Source organism: Nicotiana tomentosiformis, chromosome 1 (genome assembly GCF_000390325.3).
Source record: "Nicotiana tomentosiformis chromosome 1, ASM39032v3, whole genome shotgun sequence".
Taxonomy (NCBI): domain Eukaryota; kingdom Viridiplantae; phylum Streptophyta; class Magnoliopsida; order Solanales; family Solanaceae; genus Nicotiana; species Nicotiana tomentosiformis.
Genome location: NC_090812.1, coordinates 159,160,602 through 159,178,105, shown reverse-complemented (window position 1 = coordinate 159,178,105; position 17,504 = coordinate 159,160,602). Strand labels below are relative to the sequence as shown.

The 17,504-nt window shown below is 39.2% G+C and overlaps 1 protein-coding gene across 3 annotated transcripts in view; it reads left to right on the top strand.

Moving 5' to 3' along the window:
• Positions 1–17,057, top strand: part of LOC104110860 (TOM1-like protein 9) — a 34,590-nt gene extending 17,533 nt beyond the window's left edge. For 2 of the 3 annotated variants that reach the window (XM_070192688.1, XM_070192686.1), the window contains 6 exons: positions 4,358–4,518; positions 12,589–12,670; positions 12,913–12,998; positions 14,626–14,814; positions 15,234–15,664; positions 16,118–17,057. In XM_070192688.1, the coding sequence (XP_070048789.1) occupies positions 4,358–4,518; positions 12,589–12,670; positions 12,913–12,998; positions 14,626–14,814; positions 15,234–15,664; positions 16,118–16,776 (1,608 nt within the window). In that variant the 3' untranslated portion in view covers positions 16,777–17,057. The remainder of the gene's footprint in view (positions 1–4,357; positions 4,519–12,588; positions 12,671–12,912; positions 12,999–14,625; positions 14,815–15,233; positions 15,665–16,117) is intronic. The other variant, XM_070192687.1, reaches the window with a different exon arrangement.
• The last annotated feature ends 447 nt before the right edge of the window (positions 17,058–17,504 follow it).

Here is a 17,504-nt window from a genome sequence, read left to right as displayed (position 1 = left end):
AGGGTTTCGGCCATTTTTTCGTGAAACTTCTTCAGGACAGTGTGCTCTCCTCAAAATTCCGAGCCTACCCATCTAATTCAAATCAAATTCCGGCCACTTTTATATTTTTCCGGCGTGAACAGTGACCTTTCTGGCCATTTTTTGAAAATATTTCTTCAGGACAGCTTGCTCTCAAAGGAATTCCGAGTCTATCCATCCTGGTTACAACAAATTCCGACAACTTTGGAATTTTTCGGCGAGCTACAGTGTTTCCGGCACAGAACAGTGTTCTGTTTTCCTGCTGTAAACAATGTTTTTCAAGCTATTTTTTCAGTCTTCTCACAGGAGTTACTTATTTCCACTATTTCAAGTTAACCCTACTACTACAAATTGTAGCGACATGGGAACCGATGCTTTGAATAGTCGGATGGTTTCTTTAGCAGAGTATATTGAGTTCCTTCAGTATAAAGTATGTAAGCAGACATCTTCTGAGATAGCTTCTGTTGTTCAAACAGGTAATAGCGTGACTTGTTTCTCCCAATTTTCATCCTCTGAGTCTTGGGTCATTGATTCGGGTGCATCAGATCATATTTCTGGTAACAAATCTCTTTTCACTACTATTTCGTATTCTCAATCTCTTCCAAAAGTCACAATGGCCAATGGGTCTCAAACCATGGCAACTGCAATAGGTCAAGCAAGCCCACTTCCTTCCTTACCTTTAGATTCAGTCCTTTATGTTCCCAATAGTCCTTTTAATCTCATAGCTGTTAGTCGCTTAGCCAAATCACTTAAATGCACTGTTTTATTTCTTGATGACCATGTTTTTATACAGGAACGCAGTACGGGGCGGATCATTGATACCGGGCGTAAATCAAACGGACTTTATTACCTTATCCTTGCTAAATCACATGGACTCACATCTTGTCTTCCTTCTACAACTTGTCCTGTTACTGATTCACCAGATTTATTACATAAATGGTTGGGATATCCCAGTTTGTCAAAACTTCAGAAAATGGTATCTGGTTTATCTCACTTGTCAGCTCTAGAGTGTGAGTCATGTCAGCTCGGTAAGCATACTCGCTCCCATTTCCCTCGTGCGTCTTGATAATCGAGCAGAGTCACCTTTTACTTTAGTCCATTCAGATGTTTGGGGTCCTAGTCGGGTCAGTTCCACCTTAGGATTCCGTTATTTTGTCAGTTTCATTGATGATTATTCCAGGTGCACTTGGATATTTTTGATAAAAAATCGATCTGAGCTGTTTTCTATTTTTCAGACCTTCCACGCTGAAATTCAAAATCAATTTGGGGTTTCTATTCGCACATTTCGTAGTGATAATGCCAGAGAGTATTTGTCTTCCCCATTTCAGCAGTTTATGAAATCTCATGGGATTATTCATCAAACATCTTGTCCGTACATATCTCAACAAAATGGGGTAGCTGAAAGAAAGAAGAGACATCTTATTGAAACTGCTCGTACCCTACTCATACAATCTCATGCTCCGTTGCATTTTTGGGGGGATGCCGTTCATACATCTTGCTATCTTATTAATCGTATGCCATCTTCAGCTATCCAGAACCAAGTTCCATTCTCTGTCATGTTTCCCCACTTACCTTTGTTTTCTCTTCCACCCCGTGTCTTTGGAAGCACTTGTTTTATCCATAATACCTACAACTCCGGTTGTATCTCCACCACCTATAGTTCCAGTTCCTCCACATAATCCAGTTCAACCTTCTGCAGCTCCACCACTTTTGACTTATTATCGTCGTCCACATCCAGCATCAGGCCCAGGTGATTCACGCTCTGCATCAGATTCTGCACCTACTGCAGACTTGTCTCCTCTTAGTCAACCAATTGCACTCTGCAAAGGTGTACGATCCACACTTAATCCTAATCCCCACTATGTCGGTTTAAGTTATCATCGTGTCGTCACCACATTATGCTTTTATATCTTCTTTGTCCACTGTTTCTATCCCTAAGTCTACAGGTGAGGCACTATCTCATCCAGGATGGCGACATGCTATGATTGACGAGATGTCTGATTTACATGTGAGTGACACTTGGGAGCTTGTTCCTCTTCCTGCAGGTAAGTCTACTGTTGGTTGTCGTTGGGTTTATGCAGTCAAAGTCGGCCTGGATGGCCAGGTTGATCGGTTTAAGGCTCGTCTTGTTGCAAAAGGATATACTCAGATTTTTGGGCTTGATTATAGTGATACTTTCTCTCCCGTGGCTAAAGTAGCATCTGTTCGTCTCTTTTGTCCACGGCTGCTGTACGTCATTGGCCTCTTTATCAATTAGACATTAAGAATGCTTTTCTCCACGGTGATCTTGAGGAAGAAGTTTATATGGAGCAACCACCTGGTTTTGTTGCTCAGGGGAGTTTAATGGTTGTGTGTGCAGATTGCGCAGGTCACTATATGTTTTGAAACAGTCCCTCGAGCTTGGTTTGGTAAGTTCAGCACAATTATTCAGGAGTTCGGCATGACTCGTAGTAAGGCTGATCACTCTGTGTTTTATCGGCATTCTGCTCCTAATCTGTGTATTTATCTAGTGGTTTATGTTGATGATATTGTTATTACTGGTAATGATCAGGATGGTATTACTAATCTGAAGCAACATCTCTTTCAGCACTTCCAGACTAAGGATCTGGGCAGATTGAAGTATTTTCTAGGTACTGAGGTCGCTCAGTCTAGCTCAGGTATTGTTATTTCACAGCGGAAGTATGCCTTAGACATTCTTGAGGAGACTGGAATGATGGGTTGCAGACCCATTGACTCTCCTATGGATCCGAATGCTAAGCTTCTACCTGGACAGGGGAGCCTCTTAGAGACCCTACGAGATATATGAGGTTGGTTGGCAAATTGAATTACCTCACAGTGACTAGACCTGACATTTCTTTTCCGGTGAGTATTGTAAGTCAGTTTATGGATTCTCCCTGTGATAGTCACTGGGATGCAGTTGTTCGTATTCTTCGGTATATAAAGTCAGCTCCAGGCAAAGGATTATTATTCGAGGATCGAGGCCACGAGCAGATTGTTGGGTACACAGATGCTGATTGGGCAGGATCACCTTTTGATAGACGTTCTACGTCTGGATATTATGTTCTAGTAGGAGGTAATTTGGTCTCGTGGAAGAGCAAGAAACAGAATGTAGTTGCTCGATCTAGCGCCGAAGCCGAATATCGGGCCATGGCTATGGCGACGTGTGAGTTAGTTTGGGTCAAGCAGTTGCTCAAGGAGTTAAAGTTCGGAGAAATCAGCAAGATGGAACTAGTGCGTGATAACCAAACTGCTCTTCATATTGCGTCAAATCCGGTGTTCCATGAGAGGACTAAACACATTGAAATCGACTGTCACTTTGTTAGAGAAAAAATACTTTCAGGAGATATTGTTACAAAGTTTGTAAAGTCGAATGATCAACTAGCAGATATTTTCACTAAGTCTCTTACTGGTTCTCGTATTAGTTACATGTGTAACAAGCTCGGTACATATGATGTGTATGCACCGGCTTGAGGGGGAGTGTTAGTTTATAGATATGTATAGTGTAGTCTTGTCCCACATTGGAAGAGGAGTAATATCTCCTTGTAGTGTATAGCTATAAATAGGGACATCTTTTATTGTATTTATCATCCAATATCAATAACATATTTTCTCCCGTGCCTTTTCACAACATTATTTGTATTTATGTGACGGAGCACCCCGACAAGTTCTGTATGGACCCAGACATAAAATTTCAGTTTTCTAACTTTATCACCTAAGCAGCAACTATATAATCAATAGGGTTTACTTGGAGAGTAAAAGTTTTCTTTTCCTTGGGTAAGTCATTATGGGGCCGACGTGTGGAGAGCCCATCACATGATCTGTGGGTTTAGGCACACGTCATGGGTTTGAACCCTTTTGCAGGCAACAGTTTCTTGGTATTTAAGTGGAGAAGAGTAGAGGGACGGCCCATTATCCTCTGAGTTTTGAACCATGTATACTGGCTCTCGGGGATTTATCGGTTATCAAAAGTTATTCTGACGCCTTCCAAACAATACTAATGGTTTGTACCAGTTGATAATCGATTGGTGTTGGTTGCGAAAATTCCAAAACCAAATGCTTGAACGTACTGACTGAACTTATACAACTAAGTGGAGTTTGTCCATCCCCAGTTGCTATGATAATACTTTCTATATGCTTGGTTGACACCTCAATATATAAAAAATGTTTTGCAAATGTATTGCTTGAGTTCAGTGCATTGGAGCAGTAAAAGTTATGCTTTTCTGTACTGACTGAACTTCCACTAATACTTGTAGTTTTGTCCATGCTGGTTTTATGTACTTTCTATATGTTTGTTTGACATCTCACATGATGTTTTGCAAATGTATTGCTTGACTTACAGCGCATTGGAGCAGTATTCCCTCAGAGATCTGAGAGATCAGCACCTGTGTTCACGCCTACTCAAACACATCCACTTTCATCTGATCCACAGAATCTTCAGAAGCCTGAATCTAGACAGGATACAGCAGAGTCTTCAGCAGATGCTGAATATCCCACCTTGAGGTGACTGTTTTTCTGTTAATATAAAGAAGGATGCTAAACTATGACCATTTTTGTTTACTGAGGAATTTCCAACATTCTTTCTGTTTCTTTAATTCTGTTGCCCAGTTCTCAGCAAATGTAGCTAGTTTAGTTGGTGGGACAATATGAGAATGGAGGATCACTGTAGGAAAATGCTCCCATTATCCTTGCATTGACTTGATAGATTAGTCATTTATAGTGCATGGCTTGACACTTTCTCATGGACAAGCTCAACTTGAGAAATCTGAATTTATTACTCACTAGCGTCTGGACAGTTTGAGCTTACGAGAGGTTTAGGACTACACTAATTTCTTCAGTTAGTGCTAGTACCATCTTAACCCTCAAAAGGTGCTAAGAGGCAAAAAGCTTCTGAGTTCGATTTCTAGTAAATCATTGGTCTTCCAAGCATGCAATGTCTGTTGAATGTAAACCTGCATTACCAGCTCTTGATCCGAGTACTTTGAAGCTATATGAAAATCTTTAAGAAGCAGAAAGTGGTAGAAATGACTCCGACAGGTTTTAATGATATTGGTTGATTCAATACAATACAAAAGGTCCTTATTTATAGCTATACTATACAAGGACATACTACTCCTGTACCAATGTGGGACAATACTACACTATATGCATAGTTGTAAACTAACACTCCCCCTCAAGCCGGTGCATACAGATCATATGTACCGAGCTTGTTACATATATAACTAATACGAGGACCAGTGAGAGACTTGGTGAAAATATGTGCAAGTTGATCATTCGACCTCATAAACTCTGTAACAATCTCTCCTGAAAGTATCTTTTCTCTGACGAAGTGACAATCAATCTCAATGTATTTAGTTCTCTCATGAAACACTGGATTTGATGCAATATGAATGGCAACTTGATTATCGCACACAAGTTCCATCCGACTGATTTCACCAAATTTCAACTCCTTGAGCAATTGTTTGGTCCAGACTAGCTCACATGTTGCCATAGCCATTGCTCGATATTTTGCTTTTGCACTAGACCGAGCAACTACATTATGTTTCTTGCTCTTCCAGGACACCAAATTTCCTCCTACTAAAACACAATATCCAGACGTAGAACGTCTATCAGAAGGTGATCCTGCCCAATCAGCATCTGAGTATCCAACGATCTGCTCATGACCTCGATCCTCAAACATTAACCCTTTGCCTGAAGCCGATTTTATATATCGAATAATGCGGACAGCTGCATCCCAATGACTATCACAGAGAATTCATAAACTGACTTATAATACTCATAGGATAAGAAATGTCGGGTCTAGTCACTGTGAGATAATTTAATTTTCCAACCAACCGCCTATAGCTTGCAGGATCGCTAAGCGACTCCCCCTGTCCTGGCATAATTTTAGAATTCGGATCCATCGGAGTGTCAACAGGTCTTCAACCTATCATCCTCGTCTCCTCAAGAATGTCTAAAGCATATTTTCTTTGAGAAATAACAATACCTGAGCTAGACTGGGCAACCTCAATACCTAGAAAGTACTTCAATCTGCCTAGATCCTTAGTTTGGAAGTGCTGGAAGAGATGCTGCTTCAGATTGGTAATACCATCCTGATCATTGCCAGTAATAACAATATCATCAACATAGACTACCAGATAAATACAGAGACTTGAAGCAGAGTGCCGATAAAACACAGAGTGATCAGCTTCACTACGAGTCATGCCAAACTCCTGGATAACCGGCTCGAGGAGACTGCTTTAGACCATAAAGTGACCGACGCAAGCGACATACAAGGCCACGAGACTTCCCCTGAGCAATAAAATCAGGTGGTTGCTCCATATAAACCTCATCCTCAAGATCACCGTGAAGAAAGGCATTTTTAATGTCCAACTGATAGTTGGTCAATGACGAACCGCATCCATGGATAGAAAAAGGCGGACTGAAGCCACTTTAATCACGGGAGAGAAGGCATCACTGTAATCGAGCCCAAATATCTGAGTATATCCTTTGGCAACAAGACGGGTCTTAAGTCGATCAATCTGTCCATCGGGACCAACTTTGACTGCATATACCCAACGACAACCTAAGTTGCTCCGACATGGCAGTTTAGGTGCCGCACCCGTATCGACACGACACTAGTATGGGTGTGGGTATGGGATCCGTACCGGATCTGGTCAAATAATTTTGGGTACTTTGACCACGACGGACGAAAAAATTCGAGACAATATACAATTTAATTCCTGAAATCAAAACCAAAACTAGGGTAAATTTGAAGAAAATAGCATACCTTATCTAGGAAACCAATCCTTTACTTATCTACAACTTGAGAATAAAAAAGAAATCCACACTTTACAAGCTATACACAAGTATTCCACAAAATTTCTGATAATTTAGAGATATTTTTTATATTTTTATATTTTTGAATTATTTTTAACCGGATCCCTGCACCCGTATTGGTACTAGGATTCGTATCCCCGAATCTTAGAATTTACATCTCGAAGGATCCGACCTCTAGATCCGCACCCGTGTCGGACACCTGCACCCGTATCCGAGCAGCTTAGACGACAACCAACAGTAGATTTACCTGAGGAAAGAGGAACAAGCTCCCAAGTACCACTTGTATGTAAAGCAGACATCTCGTCACTCATAGCATGTCGCCATCCTGGATTAGACAACGCTTCACCTGTAGACTTAGGAATGGAAACCGAGGACAAAGAAGATATAAAAGCATAATGGGGAGATGACAGACGATGATAACTCAAACCGACATAATGAGGATTAGGGTTAAGTGTGGTCCGTATACCTTTCCGAAGTGCAATCGGTGTACTAGGAGCAAGGTCCGCAGCAGGAGCAGGGTCAGGTGCTGGACAAGAACTAGTTGGGCCTGATGGAGGACGCGAACGACAATGATAAGTCAAGAGTGGTGTTTCTGTGGCTGGGGAACTAGGGGGAACAACACTAGACTCCTCAACGGTTGGTATGGATGAAACCTCTGTGGTCGAAGGTGGGTGGAGGAGCTATAGTAAACTCCTCAAAGGTCGGTATAGGTAAGACCTCAGATATATCATGGTGGTCAGCAGAAGTAAAGAAAGGTTTAGACTCAAAAAATGTGACGTCAGCTGACAAAAGGTACCTACGAAGATCTGGAGAATAACAACGATATCCTTTCTGAACACGAGAATAACCAAGGAAGGCACACTTGAGAGCACGAAGAGCTAACTTATCTTTCCCAGGGGCTAAGTTATGAACAAAACACGTGCTCCCAAAAACACGGGGTAGAAGAGAGTATAAGGGTGATTGGGGAAACAATACTGAGTGCGGAATCTGATTCTTGATGGGAGATGAAGGCATCCGATTAATCAAATAACAAGTTGTGGGAACTGAATCGCCCCAAAAACTCAACGGAACACGAGATTCAATTAGAAGTGTGCGAGCAGTCTCAATAAGGTGCTTATTCTTTCTCTCAGCAACCCCATTTTGTTGAGGGGTATAAGGACAAGATGTCTGATGAATAATTCCCTGAGAAGTCATAAACTGCTGAAATTGAGAAGATAAATATTCTAAGGCATTATCACTGCGAAAAATGCGAATAGAAACACCAAATTGGTTTTTGATTTCAGCACAGAAACTCTGGAATATAGAAAATAACTCAGAACGATCTTTCATTAAGAAAAGCCAAGTACATCTTGAATAATCATCAATGAAACTGACAAAATAACGAAATCCCAAGGATGAACTGACTCTACTAGGACCCCATATATCAGAATGAACTAAGGAGAAGACAGACTTTGCATGACTCTCAACACTACGCGAAAAGGAAGCTCGGGTATGTTTCCCAAATTAACACGATTCACAATCTAATGTAGACAAATTAGATAAACTAGGCACCATCTTCTGAAGTTTGGATAAACTCGGATTTTCTAACGTCTGTGGATTAGATCTGGAGGATCTGTAATTAGATATGTTGTGGAAGGATTGAGTGAGTTAAGGTAGTAAAGATATTCTGATTCACGTCCGGTCTGTCCCGTACTGCGGTCCTGCATAATAAAAGAATCGTCAATTAAATATATACTACAATGGAGGGCACGAGTCAAACGAACTAACAGATGCAAGATTAAAAGGATAGTCAGGGACATAAAGAACCGAATCTAGGGTGATAGAAGACAAGGGATTAGCTTGTCCAACTCCTTTTGCCTTAGTTTGACATTCATTGGCTAAAGTAATAGTGGGAAGAGACTGTGAATATACAATATTTGACAAAAGTGATATATTACCAAAGATGTGATCAGAAGCGCCTTAGTCCATGACCCATGGGCCAAGAGTGCTAGACTGAAAAACACAAGTAAAAGAATTACTAGTATCAGAAGTATCAGTCTGAGCAATTGAGGCTACTTGTGGAGATGTTTGCTTACTTGCTCGATACTGAAGGAGCTCATTATATTCTTCTTTAGATAAAGAAAATCTCTGATTACCTGGAGTCTCGGTCTGAGCAATGTAAGTATTTTTGGGTGGACGACCATGTAAGGAATAACACATTTCATGAGTGTGTCCAAGTTTGTGACAATAAGAACACTTGGGTCTAGATCTTCCAAAACGACCTCCTCCTCATCTATGCTCCATAGTTTGAGATGCCCGAACATCAACTGTCTGGGATGCAAGAACAGAGGAATCAAGTATCTGTGATGAGATCACTGGTGGACTTGGTGCTGCAGCAAGGCGGAGTAATCGAGAGAATAATTCATCAACTGTCGGGACAGTCGGACTAGCCAAAATTTGGTCGCGTACTGAATCAAGATCATTAGGAAGTTCAGCGAGGGTAAGAACGAGAAACATCTTCTGTCGCTGCTCTTGTTGTTTTTCAACACTAGCAAAAACTGGCATCAACTTCTCAAATTCCTCCATGACTTCCTGTACTTGACCCAAGTAAGTAGACATATCTAATTCCTGCTTCTTTAAATTTGTCATCTGCGATATCACATCATAGAAGCGAGATATGTCATTAGTGTATAAGGTGCGTGCCTTTGCCCAAACCAAATAACATGTCTGGAATGGATGTAACAAGGGCATCAACTTGGAATCAATAGATCGCCACAAGATGCTACATAACTGAGCATCAATTTTTGCCCAAAGTGCTATTGCCTTTACATCTCCATCGCTAGATTGTTTGATTAGATGATCTTGAACACCTTGACCTCTACACCACAACTCGATAGATGAAGCCCAAGCTAAGTAGTTTGAACTTCCCATTAAAGGTTCCGAGGTAATAATAGCACTAAAGCTTCCAGAACTCAAGTTTCTAGACCCAAAAACATCAAATCCCAAAGACATTGTTGCAAATTATTACCAAATAAGAGAAAGAATCAACTGTAATCCACTGAAGCAGAGTACGGAAACACAGAAACAGAATACTGAAAATCTGTAGCTGTCGGAAAAAACTCAAAGTGGTCGGAATGAAATGAAAATAGTAGGGGTAGGATCGGAATTACCAGGCGACCCAACTGTTCTGAAGTAAGATTTTCAAAAAATGGCCGGAAATGGTCGTACGCGCCGGCGCGGGAGCTCACGCGCGTGAGCTTCTGGTGGCGCGTGAGGAGGCTGTTGCCGGAGCTTTTCACTGGGGTTTGGTCGCCGGACAGTGACGACTCTTGTGGTAATGTTGGATTTTGCACAACACTGACGGAGATGAAGCAGATAGAAAACAGCCTTAAAAAAGTACTGATTTCTCTTTCCCGGAATCGCTGGAATTTATGCACAGCGATAAGTCTCTCACAATTGCTCTGATACCATGCGAGAAAGCACGAGAGAAAATATGTTATTGATATTGGATGATTCAATACAATGCAAGAGATCCTTATTTATAGCTATACTATACAAGGACATACTACTCCTCTACCAATGTGGGACAATACTACACTATATACATAGTTGTAAACTAACAGTACAATAACAACCTATTGATCGTACCGCTATTTCTAACTATACGAGTTTTTCTCTTTGGTTGTTTATTTACATCCTGTTCTGTTATAAATTGTGAGAACAATTGATTCATAAACAAGTATGAATAACAATATACCATAAGGATAACATATGTAATTTTATTGCTTTTGTTTCCACTCGCGAAAATGTGTTGCGTATGATATGTGTGGATTTAGCAAAATGGATTTATGGGCTATCTTTTTCGAGCTACGTTCATCACATGTGGACTCAATTTTCATATGTTAAGCTAATCTGAACTAACTTCTAGCTGTCATTGAAGTCTCCTTACATAGTAGTCAAACCCTAGATATTTCTAACTTATTCCATATTGGGTCCCAATTCTTAAGAAAAAATGTTGAGATGTCAATCTTGTTAGGCTAGAGGGGGCACTTCTTGCTTTTTTTTCTTTTTCTTCTTCCTTAAAAGATTTACTTTCTTGTGAAACTTCTGTATCTGCACTGTTTCTTCCAATCTTCACGGGAGGGTAGGTGTTATGACCAGTGCATAAAAAGGCACATCTCGGGACAAGGCGGTCAGAAACTGCCCTAAGGTGGAGGCGGCACAGATTTGGTGGCCGGGCGTCCCAATCGCTAAGACGTATGCCTAGTGTTGTCAAAGGCTCATTTAAGGCGCGCTTAAGCCCTGAAGCTCAGAAAAGCTCAGGGAGGGCGCTTCGCCTCGCTTAAGCTGCACTTCAGTGTAAGGCAAAGCACTAAGACATGCGCCTCATTGCCCATGAGTTTTATTGGGAATCAAGAGGCACTAAACAACAAATATAATCAGAAAATAAATGTATTAGCTGTAAAGAAAAACATTATAAATGAATTTATTACTTTGTCCTTGAATTACATATATATTTTATTTTTTCCCATAGTTGCGCCTTTTTTTACTAAAGCCTAACACTTTAAGTGCGCTTTGCGCTTAAATCCCTAATAGACCTAAAGTGCTTTTAGAGCTTTTCGCCTTTGATAACATTGCGTATGCCCAGGCGTGTATTACTCCTCCCTGACAGGGCGCACACAGAAAACTCAAGCAAATGTAGGGCAAAATCCTAAAGAAGAAGAAGAGAACATTAGGGTTTATTTATTTACCACAAACATGCAAATACAACTATTTCACTAACTTGGAAAGTATCAGTCGTGTAAATAAAATAGTTTCGTATTGCTTCAATTTCACTCGCTGAGAACAAAGGGCTCTAGGGATGGAAGAAGAATATAGGTCTAATCCCTTCCAAATACGCTATTGAAGAAAATTGTATTTGGGTTTCGAATGTTGGTAATTTGGGGAAGAAGATGAACTCTCAAAACCATGAGAAGGACATGGGGAGAAATTTTGAGAGAAATTGTAGGGGAGAGAATTTGCGAAAAAGATGATTGTGATTCAAAAATCATATGTTGACCTTTTTTTCCAACTGAAAATGGGCTGACGAAGAAAGCAACGACACTCTCCCACTGGCCTAAAACATCGTGTCATCTTGCAATTCACCATATGTGCCAGCCGTGGAATCAACCACTGACACTTGCATCAGAGTAGGCTACTTATATCACACCCTCTAGGGTGCAGCCCTTCCCTGAACTCTGTGAATGCGGGATGCTTCGTGCACCGGGCTGTTCTCTTTTGTCGTTTTCAAGTTCTTAAATGATTTACATGTTCTTTTAGTTATTTCGCAAAGAAAGTTTTCTTAGAAAAGTTCCTTTCTACTTTATTGACTGGTCTATTAAAAGTTATAGCCTCTACTTTATTGAGCATGTTTATAGATTATACTAAAATCTCCTGCCTTTTTGATAAATTTTGATTTCTAAAAAATATTTGTATGTTTTTCGTATTTTAAAAATATTTATGTGCTATTGAATTATACAATAATAAGATCCATGGGGCTTACGCCTCGCCCCGTACTTGATAAAATGTTTCGCCTTGCGCCCTCTCCTTTTAAAACACTTGTTATCACCCTCCCCGTAGTCGACACATCTTTTATTTGGAAAAGGTAAGAAAAGATGATTTTCAGCTGCTGGTGAATGCCATCTGATAGCTGTATTGCTTATCTTTCTTCTGTTAGGTTATCTTGCTATGATAATCAATGTTCTTTGGTTCTTTTCTGCATGTTTCTATTGTTAGCTTGACGGAGATCCAGAATGCACGTGGTATTATGGATGTCCTTACTGAAATGCTGAATGCATTAGGTCCTGAAAACAAAGAGGTAAAATCCATATGCATAGTATGTCTCAAGGGATATGCTCCCTTGCTAGTTTATTGAAGTTATGAGACTAAAGATTTTGATTCAATAATTGAGATGTTCAGAGCTAGATGCGAATTGGAGCAGACAAAAACTGAAAGAAGGGAATATTCACCTCTAAGATATTTTCATTCCTGTTCAGTTAATTTTTTATGAGTTCTGTCCTCTTTATATTTGATGCAACATATTTGCATGTGGGGTTACAGGAACTCAGACAAGAGGTCATTGTTGATTTGGTGGAACAATGCCGTACCTACAAGCAGAGATTGGTACACCTTGTAAACTCGACTACGTAAGGCCTTGTTTTACTTGTCTGATTCTTGTGATTTTTTCTGGATATTGTGATATGCTTCTTTTTTCTTAAATTAACCTTAATTCTTATAATTAGAGAATATTTCTCTCTAATGAAAGGGTCAGTGTAAATATTCATTTGAAGCTTCTGACATGTATAACCTGGGTTTGTTCTTGCTAGGAATAAAATTTGATGGCCGAACATTCATCTCCCATCTATTGTTTATATATTCATATTCATATACTATATTATAAGTACGAAGGCCAAATTTAAAGTTGAATTACTAAATTATCCATCAAAAACAGAAAGACATTTTTACCTCTCTTTTAATTTCTTGTAATATTTTTGTATTGCCAAATAGTAAATTCAACTACCAATAAAAGTAAAAGTACTTTCATTTCCTATTAGTTATTGTAAAGGTACAAATTATATCTAATCATTGTCATTTAATTTTCAGTTTTTTATTTTTTGCAAGAAGTGTTTGTTTGAGTTTTTTCAAAATGAAAAGTTAAGTGTAGTTGAAAAGTCGAAACAAATTGAGAGGAACATCTCTGTGGAAACAGAAATGCGGAAACATCATATCTCTAGACACTAAAGAGAAAATTTTGACCAAAAATTATTTTTTTCCTTTAAATTTACATCCAACATGCAATATTTGGACCTGGAAGATAAATTACTAAGCCCTTATTATATGGGACTGGTTGCTTTTTATTCTTTAGGGGAACTCTAGTTAATTGTTTGTTTTTGCTTTGTTTTTTGATTCATCAATTATATGGATATTCTTTTATAGTTAAATCCAGATGGTAAACTCTTACTAAAAGTTTTTAACCAATTTTTACTTTTTGCCTTTTATTACTGCCTTAATAAGAATATATATTTTATAATAGACTCGTGTATCATTTTCACATAGTTATTTTTTTATTTTCCTATAAATCTGCGAGTCAATTTGATGGAAAGGTGGCATTTATGTTTTTTTAGTGAAATTCGGTAATATTGTGGATAATTCAATAAGGTATTTCAGGACTTTTGTGTGGTACAGTTTCTTCCTTTATTGAGTTAGTTAAATTAAATTTGACATTCATTTTTAAGAGTTGAATTTTTGTAACTCAAATACATGATTTTATGCTTCCTCTGTACCAATCTATGTGGTGGTTTTTTTTAGTCTATTTCAAAAAGAATGACATAATTCTTATATTTAACAATTCAACTTTAATGAGATAATTTATAGACACAAATGTCTCTGGATTGTGTTATATCATAATTTTCAATTTTTTTTCTCTTAAATTTGTGTTCAGTCAAATAAAGCTACGTAAAATGAGACGAAAGTTGTAGTATTTATGTAATTCTTTAAAAAATTATACTTATTGATGGGGGTACACGTGCAACGTGCGTGCCCACGAACTAGTATATACTATAAAGTTCAAGTAATTTGAGTTAACTTTTTTTCAGAGATGGGTTTTTCATTAACTTCTTGGAACTTGCTGAAACTGGCCATGTTTACTGTTACTATTGAACTTAAAACAATTTTGAACTTAAGATGAACATTTTGTCTGTTCTCTCTGTTCTCCCATCTTTTTTACGCGCCACAGGTGTGGTTCCTGTGAATCCTTACATTTACCTGATCCAGGGATGAGTCACTGCTATGCCAAGGACTATCGCTGAATGATGACTTACAGCGTGTATTGGCCAAGCATGAAGCTATTGCATCAGGAACTTCTATTAAAGGCGAATCATCAAAACCTGAAGCTGCTCGATCCCTTGTAGATGTTGATGCTCCTCTTATTGATACTGGAACCAGCAACCAGTCAGACCAAGGGTAACTTAGTTTTGTTATTTTTTTTGCCAATCAATGTACTCTTGTTGAGTGTTTCACTTCTTATTACAATTGACTTTTGAATTAGTGGTTTGGTTCTCAAGGACTGAGATATGGATATCAGTTTGTCATGCCTAAAATCGTCAGACATGAATTGTGTAGATAGTTATCAAATATTTGTCTAGAACAAATTTGACCTTCAAGTGTATTGTCAATTAAATTCAGATTTTAACAAAGTTCTGTAGTTGAACATATTTGTTGTTGTAAGAAATATTAACTGAAACCCACCCACACCCACCCCTCCCCCCACCAAACCCAAAGGAATAAGAACTGACGGGTATTGATTTAAGTTTCAGAGTGTTAACAGGTCAGGTTGGAAGAAATGTTTTTTTTATCTAAGGCATGTATGTTGTGCTTTCCAGATCTACATCAATTGCTAGTTTAGGGACACAGTTGCTTCTTCCTGCTCCTACATCAGCAAATGGTCCATCAGCAACTCCAACAAAAGTTGACCCTAAGATGGATCTTCTGAGCGGAGACTTTGGCTCACCAACAGCTGAGAATGCTCTTGCGCTTGTTCCTGTTGGAGAACCTCAACCAGCAAGTCCTTCGCAGCAGAATGCCCTTGCTATTCTCGACATGTTTTCGCAGCCAAGCATCACCCCCTCTACTTATTCAGTTGGTCAGGCAAATCCTTCATCCCCTCAATTTCAGCAACAACAGAATTTTCATTCTGTGCAACCATCTTTGTACCCAAATGGAAGTGTCGCTGGTATGACCTACGCCCAAGGCTCCAATCCTGCCTGGAATGGGCAGATGTCACAGCAACAACAGCCAGCTTCTCCAGGTTATGGTGATTCCTTTGTTATCCTGCGTGCTTTCCACTTAAATACAGTATTGAGGACCTGATAAAAATACAAAAGAAATATTATGGAAACATGCCCGTTTTGTACCTTGGCAAACCTGCCTGTTGGCTGGATAATCTACCTGATGGATTAATCGAGGTGCATGCAAGCTGGCCCAATATGACTGATATATAAAAAGGCTTGTTGTGTTAAACCGTAGTTTGAATTCTGTCCTTTTGCACTTTTGTGTGCCTAATCTATTGCCTAAAAAACGACCTTTTAGATAGATGTCATATTAGGGAAGAGTTCAATATATATCCTTATCCATTGCCTAATGCTTAAAGCCCCTTTTACCTATTGTTTAAGATCCTTTCCTTGTTCAAGTTCTGTGAATTGCCATGTTTTAAGACTCTTGCTCATTCAGTGTCTGAATAGTTATATCTTGTTCAATTTCTGAATAGGAACTCAAAGCACTAATCCTTTTCCACTTCCTCCATGGGAAGCTGAGGCAGAAGAAAGCCAAATAGTAGGTAGCCCTCATGCTCGACCGATGCTAAATAATCCCATGCCAGGTAGTTCACAAGCTTTAGCAATGCACAATAATCAGATGATGCCTGGCGGTTCGCATGCTTTATCACCGCAAAATAATCAGCTGGTTGCAGCGAACGCTCAGCAAACATACCTCCATGGTATGTATGCACATCCGGGCACAGCTGGACAGCCTGCTATAATGAGCAATCAGGCTATGCAAGGCAATCAGATGGAAGGCATGTATCCTCAACAGTTCCAAGGTGGGCAACCAGGGAGTTTATTTCCTCAACAAATGCCATCTGGGCACATGGCTTATATGTATTCGCAACAAATGTATGCCAACCAAATGGCCAGTTATGGTTATGGTAATGCTCAACAACAAAATACTCAGTTCCTTAACCAAGGAATGTCTGGGCTCTCTGTGAGGGACAATGGTGTCCTCAACAATTCTTCCTATCCAGTTTCCGCTCCTTCATATGTGCCATCTGGAAAGCCTTCAAAGCCGCAAGACAAATTGTTTGGGGACCTAGTTGACCTTTCAAAATTCAAACCAGCCAATGCTGCTCCCAGCAGAGCTGGTAGCACGTGACAGTAACTGGTTTTGCCACCCTTTTTTTTTTTTTTTTTTTTAATAATTAGCATTTCTATTTGGTTCTTAAGCTTCTGTTGTCTCTTCATTTTATATTTACACATTCTCCTTTGAGTCCATATGCATTTAATGGTTCTTCACGAGATGATGAGAGTTGTGTACATTTCTTATAGAGTGAAGAACTAGCTCTGGAAGAAAGAAAGTCAAGGAACTTCGCTCTAGCTTGAATATGTATAGGATGTATTCAATTATTCATTTTAATGCAGTTTCGGGTGATATAATTTTGTGCTGTTATATCTTTCTTTTTTTTCAAGTGTTCTGTTATATTTAGTTATCCTGTTGTATGTTTCTTTGGAAATATTTTGTATGAGCTTGGTGAGACGGTGTAAACAGAAGAGACTTCTATGTCTCAATAGTGAAATCTTGCTTGAATGTGGACTCGCATTACATAATCGTACTTAGAGGTGTGCATATTAATCCGTATACTCATCATATTAGCATCTGGACAATGTACTAAACTGATTTTTGAACCTGGATTTAAAAGAAAATCTAGCTTTTTGCTGCATTATATTCTCTTGGCTGTTCTTTCTACTTGATTCCTTTGATCTCTCTTGAAAATCTTGTTCTTTGTGATGTTTTACTAGTTGTTTGACTTGTACATTTCTTATTAAGTCTGAACTTGTACAGGAGATTTATTGGTGTCATTTTTCTTGTCCAAAATTTGTCTT